The sequence below is a fragment of the Aplysia californica genome, unplaced genomic scaffold, assembly GCF_000002075.1.
Source record: "Aplysia californica isolate F4 #8 unplaced genomic scaffold, AplCal3.0 scaffold01211, whole genome shotgun sequence".
Lineage (NCBI taxonomy): Eukaryota > Metazoa > Mollusca > Gastropoda > Aplysiida > Aplysiidae > Aplysia > Aplysia californica.
The window spans coordinates 30,225-45,581 of NW_004798481.1; the positions used below are offsets into that span (position 1 = coordinate 30,225).

Below are 15,357 nucleotides of genomic sequence, written 5' to 3' on the forward strand. Positions count from 1 at the left end.
CAAACAAAAGGCAGCTACACCTTCATCAGTTTAGTTTTAATAAGTGTTTTATGGCACTTGCAACACAATAAGGTCATACAAGTGCAGAATGTTAGAGCTGTTACATGAGAGTAACAAACACAAAAAAGAAGGAGAAAAAATGATAAAAATAGATGTTTGATATGAAAGAGTGAACAAACCACATCAGAGCACCTACCAACCACCCACTCACCTTCATCAGCTCGGACATCTTTCAGCATGACCGGAGTCAAAATATCCACATCGCGCAGCGCTTCCGCTCTCGCCTGTTTCTGTTTACTTTTCTTCCTCCTTGGAGAAGACTTTGGGGAAGCCTTGTCTTTTTTCAGACCGTCCAGGGATGAGGATAGCGAGGGAGAGGATGAGAGTGAGACAGGAGACACTGGCGGTGATGAGCTCGGAGAGGACAGTTTCAGAGAGTCCATCAAAGGAAGCTTGCCACTTCTGGGTGCGGACACGGGCTTTGCATCGCTTTTCACAGTGCCTCTTCCTCCATCAGTGTCGGCTTCATGGGATGCCCCCCCAACAAACGTCAGCTTCCCATCTCGCAGTACGAGCTGGTCCCTCCTTGTAACTTCCACGGATTTCAGCGAGGATTCTTGGCTGCTTCCTGCATGATTCTCTCCCTTGGCTGATACGGAGCGACCTGCGCATTCTTGGCAGCCGCGTGAACACACAGACCACTTATACGGTTTGCTCTTAGGCATGAACAATTTACTCTCCTCATCTTTCGGCAAGACATTAGCAGATCTGCCGCCAGCTCCTTTCTTTTTTTTCCCAGAGCCATTCTGTTCCTGGGCCGGTCCGGAAGAGAACTCTTGCACTTCTTTTTTCAGCGACCCCTCAGCCACCCTTGGGTCATTTGGGTGCTCCATTTCAAAAAGACAGTCTGAGGGCTTTTGGAAAGACTGGATGTTGAAGTGGATAGGTGGCACTCTGTATGTCTGCTCCTCCACATTAGGGTAGTAGCACTGGACATACTCTTCCATAAACTGGTCAAATCCACGAGTCACTCCGTCAATTGTCAGTTTCAGCTGGCTTACATCCTGAAAGGAGGGGTGGGGTGGGAAAGGGAAGTGTTCAAAGTTTCATGCCCGGAGATATTTTGGAGAACTTCATCTTCTGACTCCAATACTTGCGCAGAGAATCAAAAGAAAATATCTTTAAATATCCACCGTGTTATGTGAAAAAATGTATGTGTATAAGGATCTACACTGTATTTTGAGAAAATATACACAATCATACATTTGGTTAAGAGAAAATTGAAGTTAGCCAAAGGGTGTAACTGAAAAATATACATATGCACATATTATCAAGAGCAAATACAAAAACATATACAACCCACAGTATGAGAATAGAAGTACATTCCCTGCATATTCTCTGAAAAGATGTACCCGTCCGATCGAAGACTTGTCACGAAAACATAACCTCATCTTTTTCCTTTTTTTCTTAAAAATGTAGGTGTTTTTATGTTTTTACGCCCCCCATCTACAAAACTTCGATCATTTAGGAGGTGGGCTTTGACCCTTCTTGTCAGGCCCAACCTGGGCTGAGAGACACATTGTCCAAGCAGAAAGACTGAGACATTCGATAACCCCCCCTCTCCAACAACACACACACCACACAGGACTCATACTCAGGTCTTCCGAGTGTGTCACTGAAGCTCCTAATTGTTAAACCACAGTTGCTGGTAAACATTTGTGAAGCATGCTGACAAAATGAGTTACTTCTCGCAGTCCGTGGATGGAGATATGGGACAAAAATCGTCACAGGGGTCAAATTCGTAGATCATTAATGGGTGCCATTCTCTTCAAGCTTAACATTTCTTTTACCATTTCATACAAATGCTTTGTATAAACTCAGCCAAAAAATTTGATGCATCAATGTCCATAGGGCTAATATCTGAAAAGTAACTCACTATGTCAGCACGCCTCACATTTATCTACAAGTCATTATGAGAAAAACATAGGTACATCCACTGTGTCTTGTTCTGTCTCGGGCTGAGGCACTTGGGCAGATACCGGGGGTATGGAAGACAGATTCTCTGTGTAGCTCACTTTGGACAAGCTGAGGACCAAGAGAAAGATTGTTGGTTTGTTTGTTAGTTTGAATAAAAAGATGCACATTGACACAATAATTATCATTTAGTGCTGGGAAAAGTAAGACAGACAGAAAAATACAGACGGAAAGTAAAGAAGTAGGACCTACCAGTGGTCCCCCCAACCACATGCACAGAGGGAGAGGGAGAGAGGGAGGGAGGGACGGAGGGAGGGAGGGAGGGAGAGAGGGAGGGAGAGAGAGAGAGAAAGAGAGAGAGAAAGAGAGAGAGAAAGAGAGAGAGAGAGAGAGAGATAGAGAGAGAGAGAGAGAGAGAGGGGGGGGGGGTAGAGAGGAGATGAATAGGCCGGTCGTTGAGTGCACCACAGTTTTGCTTGAGTAAAGACATGTACATGAAACACAATAAAGGCCATTTAGTCCATGAAAAAGGCCACAACACAGATGCAAAAAAATGGAGGGAATAAAAAAAAGTTGAACCTACCAGCGGCACTCTCCAACACCCACTTATACAGGCCACAGAACTATGAAACATGCAGCGCACTACAAATACACTAAAATAAACACAAATAATAATGGGCATTTTCATGACACTGAAACTAAGTTGCACAAATAGTGAAAATAAATGCAAATAAAAATGACTGTATTTTCATGCCATTTATAAAAAGCCACAACTGATCTGATCTGATAAAAACAAAACTCAAGAAAAAAACTGGCTTTTATGCTAGTCCGATTGGGATTCTTCAATTGCCCCCCCCCCATCCCACGAAAAAAACAGAGACCCAAATTCTTTGATTTGAGTACTTGGCAGATCGTGCATATTCTGCGAGGTAGATTCATCTTGGCAAATTGTACGGTACTCAAACCTAGTTTTTCACACATTTAATAATAATAATAACAAACAGCATTTGAAAGCGCATTACCCCGCTCTACAGCAAACTCTATGCGCTTTACACAATACTATTACCCCTGCAGACCAAAGAACACCCAGAAACATTCTCAGCTTCCAGGGAAGCACACAGCGCATATAGATGATTAAAAGTGCTCCAACACTAACAAACTGACAAGATCTTTCCTTGTCTTTCCATTCATGGTTCTCATTTGCAGCTGGCTGAACATAGGGTAACATAAAATAATAATAATAATAATAATAATATTAATATTAATAATAGTGAGTGCGCGCATGCTTGAGTGCGTGTGTGTGTATGTATATTTATATGTAACAAGTGCTGCATCCCAGCCATGGTTCTCATTTGCAGCTAGCTGAACATAGGGTAACATAAAATAATAATAATAATAATATTAATATTAATAATAGTGTGTGCGCGCATGCTTGAGTGCGTGTGTGTGTATGTATATTTATATGTAACAAGTGTGGCATCCCAGCCACTGTACCAACAATTTAGAAAACTAACCCCGGGCACAGCAGGGCACCAAGCAGTGTCTTCAGCTCCATGGGGGTCAAGGTCACCTTGCTGTACAATACTTCCTTCTCCATCCAATCGGAGAACTGGACCTTGTGCACACCAGTCGACCACTCTTCCTCAAACTGGGCGGACAGGTGGTCCTGGTTCAGAGTGGTCACTGTGCCAAAGTGCTGCAGAAACACCTGAAACCAGATGGAAAAATAATAATAATAATTGCATTTATAAAGCGCATATCCACGTTCTACAGATTGCTCCATGCGTTTTACAACCATTATTACCCCAGCAGACCCTAAAACACTCTTGGCTTCCAAAGAAGCATACAGCGTATTCTGGGGATTTCACATGTTCAAACACTAACAATCAAGATCTTTCACTGTCTAAAGCCGGGTACCCATTTCCACCTGGGTGAAGTGAGGAAAATTTATGTAAAGTGTCTTTCCAAAGGACACAACGTCGGACCCCAGATGGTATTTGAACCTACGACCTTACTGTTGTGAGTCCGAGAGCCTAACCACTAGGCCACTGATGCCACATAGAATGTTTAGAGCAGTTTCAGTCTGACCGACAAGTTGTCCCAGTAATGAATAATGGACAGGGCCTGTCCTGAGTTGATATTAATCTTCTTCTTTTATGTGCTCTCTTGCTAGATTTCAGGGATAGTTGACTGCTAGTTTGATACTTAATAAAAACAAAACTTGACCCTGCTGGAAGTAATTGATTTATTATTTTATCTTATGAAATACCCTTGAGTGAAATATTATATTCTACAGTGTCAGTTTTAATCTCACACTAGAGAGCTCGGGTTTTTCAACCAATTTCACCTAATTTTTCTCCCGCAAGATATTTCAAATTGCTTAATCTGGCGTGCGTTTGGATATCCATGCCCATGTCTGGCTTAGTATATGGTTAGTCCTTGCCACAACAATGGCCATATTGGCCGAGTGGTTTGCCAGCCGAGGTTTGCTGAGATGTCTAACATGTCTGTGAAATGGTGCCCTTTGGCAAAAGATATCGATAACTTTAGTACTAAGCAGAGTCCTGAACAATGGTGACAAGTGGTGACATGTGTGTAAGTTCCTTTTGATGTGACATACATAATATATCATGTGACTTAACACACCATCGAAACCGTCCAAGACAGCCACTTGTTTATTATGATTGCCAGAGTAACCCAAATTTCTTCAGAGGCATCAATTAGAGTACTGTGACTATTGCAATCATTATTATCCTTATACTATTGTCAAGGAGAAAAGTGGCTTACAGCAGGACAATTAAGAAGAAATCTGATTTATTAGTGGCACTCTCCAACTACCTGTTTATTTGGCTTAGGGTTTTTATCTCACAACACAAGAAGTGATACTTTAATTCTATTTCAACGAGTCTTCCATTCAGTATAGGTTTGTACACCACTTTCAATGCAGTGCAACTGCTCATAAGGTGGGAGCTCAAATTTATTGTTGACCTCTGATAGACCCAAGTCAAGTAGAGGGAAGCAAGCCCACAATAACTCCGCTACAGCTCAGCTTAAAAAATGCCTCTGCGGGAATCCAAATCATGATCAACTAAAGTCCACAGAAATAATAACTGAGCGAATGGTGAAATTTGAGAAAACAGAAGCACATGGACCAAAGAATACTCATTTCGTCCTGTGAAAAAAACAACAACCTGACAGAATCAATACAGGAGATGAAAAGACATAGGCTTTCCCACAGGCTTCCTCCACACCATCTGCACAAATAACACTCCTAATGAGTTTTAGTTTTAGTAAAAGTTTTACAGCATTTGTAACACAATTAGATCCCATAAGAGCACAAGATAAGAGGTGTCACAGTACAATAACATACAAATAGAGGAAAGAGGAGAGATAGGACGGCAGCTGTTTGAAAGGAAAGAAGGAGCAAACCACAACAGAGCACCCGCCAACCACATATGCTCCCAATGAGTTTTCAGAAGAGATAGTAAGTCACAAAAACTGACCTTGTCTTGGACTATCCGCCTCATCATAGATTTTTTCAGGTTGGGGAAGGCCATCACTTGCTGTATGGGCGTACGGATTCCCAAAGTCTTGAGCCAGTGCGACACAGAATTCACACACATTTTCATCTTCAGGGCCGCCAGGTTCACTGCCTTCTGGATGTACACAAACTCTGAGCTGCCATTGACAATGCTCACCGTTACCACGGTTACGCTGAACACATTGGACAGAAGCAGCAAGGTGACTGTGTCCTCCTTATGGTTTTGAGGGGGACCTCGCCCACTGGGGACAGGAGGGAGAGTTTTAGTTTTAGTAGAGGTTTTACTGTGCTCGCAACTGCACGAGGTCATATGAGTGCCAAGGGTTGGATGTCTACAGAGAATTCCTTACAGGGAATCAGACTTACTCTGCTCACCTCTCTAGCTTCAACAGCACAAAGTTTGCTTCGACTATCAAGGTACCCTGGAAATAGCGGGTCACAAGAGTGTGACAAACATATAAAAGAAGTATAGGAAAATGACGATAGTAAGGATGACGAAAGAAAATGCAGCAGTTCCCTGTTGTAGTTCAGGCACAATGATGAGCATGACATTGTTAGATCAGTCCATTTACAATTCTACTGTGAATTAGAACGAGAAATGTCCCTCCTTTGGGAAAGGCCTAAAGACACTTCAGTCATTGGCACCGCCCCGGGGGGACAGGCGGGGGAGGAGGTCAACATGTATTGCGGAGAGGGTTAGAGGGTATCAGTTGGTTTGTCTGTATGTTCCTAGGTGTCACTGTCGGTCGTAGGCCCGCGGCTTATCTCATTATTTGTGAGAGGGGATTACTGAACAAAGGGGATGCAGGAGGAGGGATTGAGTGCGTTTGCCTGTACATGTGTGTGTGTGTGTGTTTGTGTGTGTGTGTGTGTGCGTGCGCGTGTGTGCATGTGTGTGTGTGTGTGTGTGTGTGTGTGTGTGTGCATGTGGGTATTTATGACTTTGTGTGTATAAGAGCATGAATGAGTATGGGTGTGTGTGGGCACATGTGTGTTTGTGTTTTGGATGTGTGCATGTGTATAAGTCAAAAATTGGACTTTTGATGGTTTTTCTATTGTTGCCATAGAAATAACTTTCTGAGAAACAAATTCTTGTCCACAGAACATAACAGGACAGCCGCTAAATGCAAAAAAAAAAAAAGTATAATTCTTTTCCGGATCAAAGTTTTCAGTCATTTTGACTGCTTAGTGTAAGACTCCACCATACGTCATTTTGAAAAATGATGCAAGACAGAATCTTATAATGAGCAGTTAATTAGTTTTCTGTTTTAGTAGGAGTTTTACGGCACTTGCAACATAATAAGGTCATGTAAGTGCCGAAGATTAGAGGTGTTACAAGAGAATAACAAACACAAAAAAAGAAGGAGGAGAGATAAGGACCAAAGGACGAAGATGCTTGATAGGAAAGAAGCAGCAAACCACACCAGAGCACCCGCCAACCACCCATTGATTTGTCTTCAACTGTGGCTCAATGTACAATGAATAGCAATTCAAACACCATCCCTGATACAGAACGGTCGAGTGGTTTGTGAGCTTAGGCTCACAGCGATGTCAAATGTATCTGTCTGCGACACATTGCTATTTTAGGTGGTCCCTCACTAGTGTCCTTGAGCAACACACGATGACCATAGCTAAAAAAAAAACCAAACCCAAAACACGATGCTGCACAAGAAGGACCACAAGAGTACCAACATAGTCAGATTGAAGAATTATGGTATCATTGTAATATAATTGCCAGAGCAACCCAAATTTTTCCAAAGGGATTAATTGAAGTGCAAAAAGTATTGTACATGTACAATCATAATTTCCTTGGACTAGCATTATTTTTAAAAGGTGGCAACCACTCTCGGCATCGACTGCCTCTAAAACTTATCTCTGTTCAAAACTTCTATTGTGATGCTTAGAAGTGACTACCAAAATCAGATCATTTCTGCTTCAGTTTCCAGACACAAATATGCTGTAAGTCATCACTATGAGATAACTAGTTGCCAGGTGCAGGTTTAAGTTGCTGAGCAAGAATCCATCTAAAGTAATGTGTCAGCACTGATTCTGATTAAGTCAGATTCCTCCTTTTTACAGAATTATATAACACTACACTGACTTTGATGTAGCCTAATTCCTCCTTTACAAGAATTACAAGACATATTACTTCATCAGAAGATATGAAATTCAAGATAAGCAAAAATAAATATCACTATCCTTGTTCATCAGTGACATCATTGTATGTTGAGAACATAGCAAGCACGACAGAACCAACAAAATCACAATCAATTGATCAGTGAAAAAGAATGGAGGCAACTGACATGGCAAGCACCAGCAGCAACCGTCAATGATGAAAATTCTGAAAGCTGAAAGCTTTTTCATTTTTTTTGGGGGGGAGGGGTGCAAAATTCAAATATTAGTAGGTACCAAAAGGCCGTCACAGTATGATATAGACACAGCACGATATAGACAGAACATGATTAAGACAGAGCATTGTATAAATGGAGCATGATTCGGACAGAACAGCATGATATGCTAGAACATGATATAGACAGAGCATGAGTCGGATAGACAGAGCATGGTACAGAGCACAATTGTTGGTGAGCTGTAGTTTCTGAGGAGTCCACTAGACAAGCTTCTCTTAAGGTAAGACATGAATTTAAGTAAAGGGAAGTACATCGACATGAAAACAATATTATATTCAGTGTTGGGGAGGTGAGAGAGAAGTGAGGAAAAGTAAAGAAGTAAGACCTACCTGTGGAACCCTTCAACCTCTCATTCTTCCAGCTTGGAACAAATATGGCTGATAGTTACTATCAATGAAAAGAAGTAGAACAAGTAGGCCACACCAGAGCACTCATCAACCACCCACTTCTACCAAAATTTGGACCAATGAGGAGGTATGCCGCTTCTATTCTGTCTGTCAGACCGATCTCCGACTAAGTGGGATTCAGAAGACAAACAGAGACACTCAATAAGTTAACCTCCCACATGGGAATCAAATTCATGTCATCTGTATGAAAGGCGGAAGACTTTTAGCTTTAATAAGAGTTTTAAGGCACTTTCAGCACAATGAGGTCATATAAGAGCCGAAGATTGGAGGTGTTACAAGAGAGTAACAAACATAAAAAGAAAGAGGAGAGATCAGGATGAAAGATGTTTGATAGGAAAGTAGGAGCAAACCAACCACACCAGAGCACCTGCCAATCACCTGCAAGAAAAGTTAATTATTTCACCTCAGATATCGGTATAGTCTACTTTACCTCTCCCACAAAGGTGTGTGCTTCAGGAATCCTCCCACAGGGTAATGGCACAGCATGAACACCGGTATTTCACGTTCAACAAAGTAGCGTTCAAACGAGCCCATGACCCTCCTCTCTGCCTCCACTCCAAGGACAAGTTGTTTGCTGGACTTGTCAGGGTGTCGAGACCTACAGGTTTATTACAGATCACAAAAAGGAGTAAAAAGAATTACATTACTTATGGGGCCTTGTTTATTCAAATAATGAAAAAGAAGTATGGAAAAAATATGTGCATGAGATATTTATATATTTATTCATGTGATGATATGATCAAGTTTCTTTTGGATGCCATTGTAAAAAGCCTGAATTAACTGAGGGCAGGAAAAGGATGGAGGATCCACCATTGGCACTCTTTTACCTGCCTCTTGCCTCTTACTGAACAATCATGGACGTGCTCAAGCCCCCCCCCCCCCCCCCCCTCCCCTTCCCCCAGAAGAAAACAGAAAGAAAAACTATAATGCTGCCCACCTGTCCACAGGAGGTAGACAGAACGACTTCCGTCCTAGATAGGGGCAAACAGACTGGATATAACGGACTGCTTCCTGTTTTACACGCTTGAGCTGCATACCACGACTAGATCCTTTATACCGACCCTGAGAATCAAAAGAAATGTCAAGAGGGAAAGATACAATAGTATCTATGAGACAGACCTTTGTACTATATCTTATTCATATATTTTAAGGATTTTGCTGAAAAATAATTCTAAATATTTTATTTAGGACTTGCATTTGTACCAAGAGGGGTGTTTTGGGTATAAACAAAGAGCGTAGGGGATAATTGTTTGTAACAATGTGGGGGGAGGGGAGAACAGAGGGGTTCAGGAAGATGGATTGTGTGGGGTATTTTACGTGCGTCAAATGTCTTTGCTTGAGTGTGCATGTATGAAAGAGAGAGAGAAAGAGAAGGAGAGAGAGAGAGAGAGAGAGAGAGAGAGAGAGAGAGAGAGAGAGAGAGAGTGTGTGTGAGTGTGAGTGCAGCTGTGTGTCTGTCTGTATGTGTGTGTCTATGTGTGGTGTGTGTGTGAGTGTGTGAGGATACCTGTCCATCATCTTGTAAAGAAATCAACATTTCAGAAGTATTCTTTAAACAAAGCTTTCTTGGCCAATACCTTAAATTTTTCTATGCTCAGAAAAAAAATAGTATTTCTATATGAAAAAAAGGAAAAAATGTAATGTATTACATTATGTTATAAAAAAACTTTTAAGAGAAAATATAAACGTACCATTATAACAGACAATCAAAGTCAGCACCAGTGTCATTATCTCATGAAATAATTAGAGACAAAAAATTACTAAATTTTGGCTCAAAATGAAAAAACTTTATTAATAATGACTGCTTTAGGCTCACCTTTCCTCAACTAAACTTTACCAAATTATATTTTCTGACACGATACAAGTCCTGAAGGCAAGCAAAGTGAAATTTCCATTATGAAAAATATACCTGATGGTTGTGACCAGAGGACATGGAACCTTCTGGAATTTCTGTGCCACTAGACATCTTCTCCGAGGCAAAATTCAAGGTCTGACTCTGATGGTCCGGCTGTTGCCCTTGTGCCCTGACAGCCAAATCGGGAGCTGAATTAAAACGTTGTCTTCCCATGTTACTCATTGTGCCAGAAGACTGTTCCACTGTGCTTTGGTATTGCTCTCCCAGCTCTGGCATATGTCTGTAAAATGCTGCGCTCCTGTCGTACGGCCCTGGGTCAGCCTGGACGTACACAGTTGGAGGCATCCCATATGTGGCAAGCCCGTGTTGGTGGTAATAAGTATACTGAGGCAGCTCTGACATCGTCATTTGATGGCCGGCCATCTCAGGGGAAGTACCCAAGACTTGCTGCTGCTGTTGCTGAAAATGATGGTGGTGAGAAGGAGGAGGAGGATGGTGTGTTGCATGAAAGGGTGTCAGATGCAGGGGTTGTGCTAATTGGGCTGCCACATCGCTTGGCTCCACATTTCCAGGTGCTACGGCTACATCAATGTTTTGCTGAACGTACTGATGCCCGAACGCATTTTCATACAAATTACCGTTTTGCAGTTGTTGCTGACATTGATTCTGGTGATAAACTGAGGGGTCTCCATTCACGAATGACAAATCTCCACTGGGAAGCTGACTTGCGCTTTGTCCCGAGCCAAACCCAGGGGGAGGGTTAGAATATGTATTATAATACGGAAACCGCGAAGTACCATAGCCCTCATGGGGATATGTGGCTTTGTAGATATTCTTTTGGGGGCTGGCTTGGTGGATGAGTTTGCTGTGGTCTACGGTGTTCAGGTGGTGGTACACATAGGGGCGTCTCTGCTGAGGCCATTGGTACAGATGGTAAGAAGGTGGCTCACGCCCTAAACCCATCTTTAAACAACATCTGAAATTAGACATCATATCTATTATTATCATCATGGACGTATTACTTTAATCATTGACACAACACCTGAAACAAAGTAGTTTCAGTTTTAGTAACGAATACAAATAGGCCATATAAGAGCTGAAGATTAGAGGTGTTACTACAGAGTAACATACTGGAAAAAGAAGGAAAGTGAAAGATGTTTGATAGGAAAGAAGGAGCAAATTACACCAGGGTGCCCACTAGCTGAAACAAGACAGTCAGAAAGTACTTTGACAATTCAGAAACATAACACATCATGTACAGTATCCCCCCTCCCCCCAAAAAAGCAACAAAAACAAGAACAAAACAAAACAAAACTTTAGAAAACACAAACAAAAGAACACTCTTAAATGGCTATATTTTCGTACTTGCCAAGTTGATTTAAAAAAACCTAATTGCATGTTAAAAATAGTTCAAATATATTTTTACACTAGCTTGGTACCCGTTCGAGGAACGGACTCTAAAGTATCGATCGTCAAGTCATTGTGGAATCAGTGCACACTGTTTGTGAACAGAAGCCTCACTTGTTTACAATGGCGTCTTAGAAGACGGACTTTCCCAAGATTAGATCTAAACGAGACTATTGACAAACTGAAAATTAAACAACAGTGACTTCAGACTCCTTAATATAACTGTGCACCCTTTAAATGGTACTGAACAACAGTTAATTTGTTCAAATTCGAAACTTAAGTGGTACGGAAGTTTTAGGCGACCAAAGTGACGAACTTTCACAAATATAATATAGATATACCAAACTTTTATCGCTAAAAGGTTTTTTAAATAAATATAAGAACCAATAGGGGAAAACAACTGTTTCACTCTTTTGCCAACACAATGCTAAATATTACGACCAACAAAAACGAAATCACCAAAATTTTTGGAAATGAAAGGTTTCCGCAAATCCTGTGAGCACTTAAGGGCACAAAAGTGAAATGTGAAATGAAGCATGAAATAAGGCAAATGACCAAATAAAGGTCGACACAAATCAGTGGCTAGAATGTGACAGAAAATTTACCCAGATGTGCTAGGCGGTGTGTCGAGGGGTAGGGAGCACGTTTTGAGTATTTTCTATCACTGTAGAAAGGTAAAATCTGTCCTCATCATTCACTTCTTCATTCAAATTGTTTGAGGTCGCGGCGAGTTTTATGTCACTCTAATTTGGTGTGTCAAGTGTTGGAACATTTCACTAAAAATTGAGTGTGATACTGAATGCCTTGTGTAGCATTCCATTTATGTTCGTTTTTGGGTTAGGTTCAATTCTCACTTTATTTTAGTTTAATTTTGGTCGAGTGACATATTGACAACACTATAATAATAAAAAAACGTATTTGACTGCCCTTTCCATGGAAAACTAAAATTTCTGTTTCTGTTCAATCATTGAACTAGGAGCTTTTAAAAACGGACACTTTATTCTGTCGGTTTTTTTTATAGTTTGAGTAAAGAGAAGCACATCATCTACACAATAATGGTCGTTAAGTGCTGGGAAAAAGTAAGACAGGCAGACTGAAACAAGAGGGAAAGTGAAGAAGTAGGACCTACCAGTGCCGCCCACCAACCACACACACTTTATTCCGGGACATCCTGTACATAATTCGTTATTTCAACGGATATAATGTCAAAAACCATCTTGAAATATCCCAATAGTTCTTGCTTCTTATGACAGTGGATATGTCAAAACCTATTTTGAAACATCAGAAATATAACACATCATTTTTTCCCCATCAATGTTAAGTTTTTCTTCATTGCAAGTCAGAACAAAAACATTACCATGGACAGATTAGGACATTACAAAAGACAAAAGTCTGCATAAAGTTACAGCCATGTACCTCTTTCAAAGCTCCCACAACTTCACATGACTCCTTAAGTCAGCCTGTTCATTCTAAATCATCACCTTCTTGGGGACTATACATTACAAGGGGTAGTGGCTTTTTCTGGACCCCCCTCCCCCCCAAAAAACCCACAACAACAACAAACAAACAAACAAACAAACAAAACACAAAAAACACAAAAAACAAAACAAATAAAAAACAACAAACAAACCCTCCCAAAACAACATAACCTTCCACAATACAAATTTTTTAGAAAGAAAGAAAAAGACGAGACTGCAAGGAGCATTTGATCTAACAATAATAGAAATTGCATTTTATATAGACCCCCTACTCAAAGGTACAGTCTATGCATTTTACAATACACTATTACCCTCACAGACCCGACATCTTTCCAAAACTTTCTCAGGTTCCTTGGAAACAATAAGTGCAAGGAACTATTTTACAGTCACTCAAACTAACATACTGAAAAAATATGTCACTGTTTTATGAAAGTATCCAGAATTTGTCTGGGTTGAAGAGATGAAATTTTGTTTAAAATGCTTTAATCAAGGACACAATATCATTAAAAAGCGTACATCAAAACTCTCTCTCACTCTCTCTCTCTCTCTCACACACACACACACACACACACACACACACACACACACACACAAACACACACACATACAAACACACACACATACAAACACACACACACACATACAAACACACACACACAAACACATACACTTAGATGATTTATATATACAGACAGACAGACAGACAGACAGACAAATATAAAGACAGACCAGACATGCATAAACACACTAGATCTAGTTCAACATATTGTAAAAGCACAGTGTACGCCAAAGAAAAACAGAAAATTGCTAGGCCAGAGTGTGAGTGTGAGTCAATATTCTAAAAATATACCTAACTTGGAAGTTTCTGAACATTTAACATTCCCAACAAAACACAATAATAACATACAATAACAAAATAATCAGAATAAAACGCGAATAAACGGAAGTGCTCTTCTTTGTTTTTCTTTTTTTTTGTTTTACGGCGCTCACAACTTCATAAGGTCATATGAGCGCCAAGCTTGCAAGGTGTGGATGTCAACAGAGAAGTCCTTACAGGGAATCATACTTACTCTGCTCACCTCTCTTGCTTCAACAGCACAAAGTCTGCTTTGACTGTCAAGGCACCCCAGAAATAGTGGGTCACAAGATTGTGACAAACATACAAAAGAAGTAGAGGCAAAATGACAATAGGAAGGATTAGAAAAGAAAAAGCAGCAGTTCCCTGTTGTAGATCAGGCACAGTAATGAGCGTGACATTGATGAATCAGCCCATCTACAACTCTACTGTGCATGAACAAGAAATATCCCCACTTTGGGAATGACCTAAAGACACTTAGTGAAAGTTAGTGGCAGCACCGCACCAAGGGGTAAGTGCTCTTCCTCGTAGCCGGATTTCAAGAACGAAGAAACCTTTTCTCGGAAAAATGAATGCAAATCTGGGAATTCCAATTTCCCATTATCTACACATCAGCTAGTGCGAACGAAAATGCAATCTACACAGTTCCCACGTTTGTTTGGGATTCGTTTGACACGCTAGGACTAGTGCTGGGCGGCTAGGTTCCCGATTATTTAAAGATAGGAATCGTAGGAATCGTCTCCGAACCCAATTACTTACATTTTAATAATGTGATTTCTTCCACTGGTTACCTGGTTGGCATAGAAAATCTTCAGGATTTAGGATAACCTTGATTTCGGAACACTACAAAGCAAAAACTTTTATTTTTCAAAAATAACTTTAAAAAAAAAGGAGATTAGAATTATTAAAGTAACTGATAACCGTCGGTTGATTTAAAAAGGAGTCGGAACTTTTCTTTCGTAGCATTAATCGTGGGAATCGGTTCCGAAATCAATTCTTCGCCCAGCTCTAGCTAGGACTAGTATCTAAGCATGGGCGAAGTCGAGTCGAGGTTCGGAATTCGACGAATTCGTGGGGTCTGAGTCGGAGCACGAACATTGGGCAGGAGGAAAATGGAACACGAGGAGCGAAAACATATTTAATTTGTTTAAAACTGTGAATAATTTTACGCAAAACTGCACCCAAGAAACATTTTTGGACGCTCAAAATTTAGGTTTACCAATAAATGAATAAAAATGCATAAGTTTGAAAAGTCTCATAAAACACGATGTCAGATTTCTATTTCCCCCTCGCTGTGTTCAGAAGGAAGCGGCCAGTTCGAATTGGACCGTCCCACAATTGGCCGGATCCGTTCGACTCAATGAAAGTCACATGAGCCTTTAGAACGCGCTGATTCGCTAGCAGTTACAAATCTCTTCTGCTGGTGGTTAG

At 40.8% G+C, this 15,357-nt stretch overlaps 1 protein-coding gene across 2 annotated transcripts in view; it reads right to left on the reverse strand.

Annotated features, from left to right (window-relative positions):
• LOC101862849 overlaps positions 1-15,357 on the reverse strand; it is a 56,046-nt gene that overhangs the window by 14,628 nt on the left and 26,061 nt on the right. For both annotated transcript variants that reach the window (XM_005112223.3, XM_005112222.2), the window contains exons 2-8: positions 10,240-11,161; positions 9,268-9,392; positions 8,761-8,928; positions 5,478-5,757; positions 3,489-3,682; positions 1,992-2,085; positions 212-1,064 (exon numbers count right to left, since the gene is read on the reverse strand). In XM_005112223.3, the coding sequence (XP_005112280.1) occupies positions 212-1,064; positions 1,992-2,085; positions 3,489-3,682; positions 5,478-5,757; positions 8,761-8,928; positions 9,268-9,392; positions 10,240-11,148 (2,623 nt within the window). In that variant the 5' untranslated portion in view covers positions 11,149-11,161. The remainder of the gene's footprint in view (positions 1-211; positions 1,065-1,991; positions 2,086-3,488; positions 3,683-5,477; positions 5,758-8,760; positions 8,929-9,267; positions 9,393-10,239; positions 11,162-15,357) is intronic.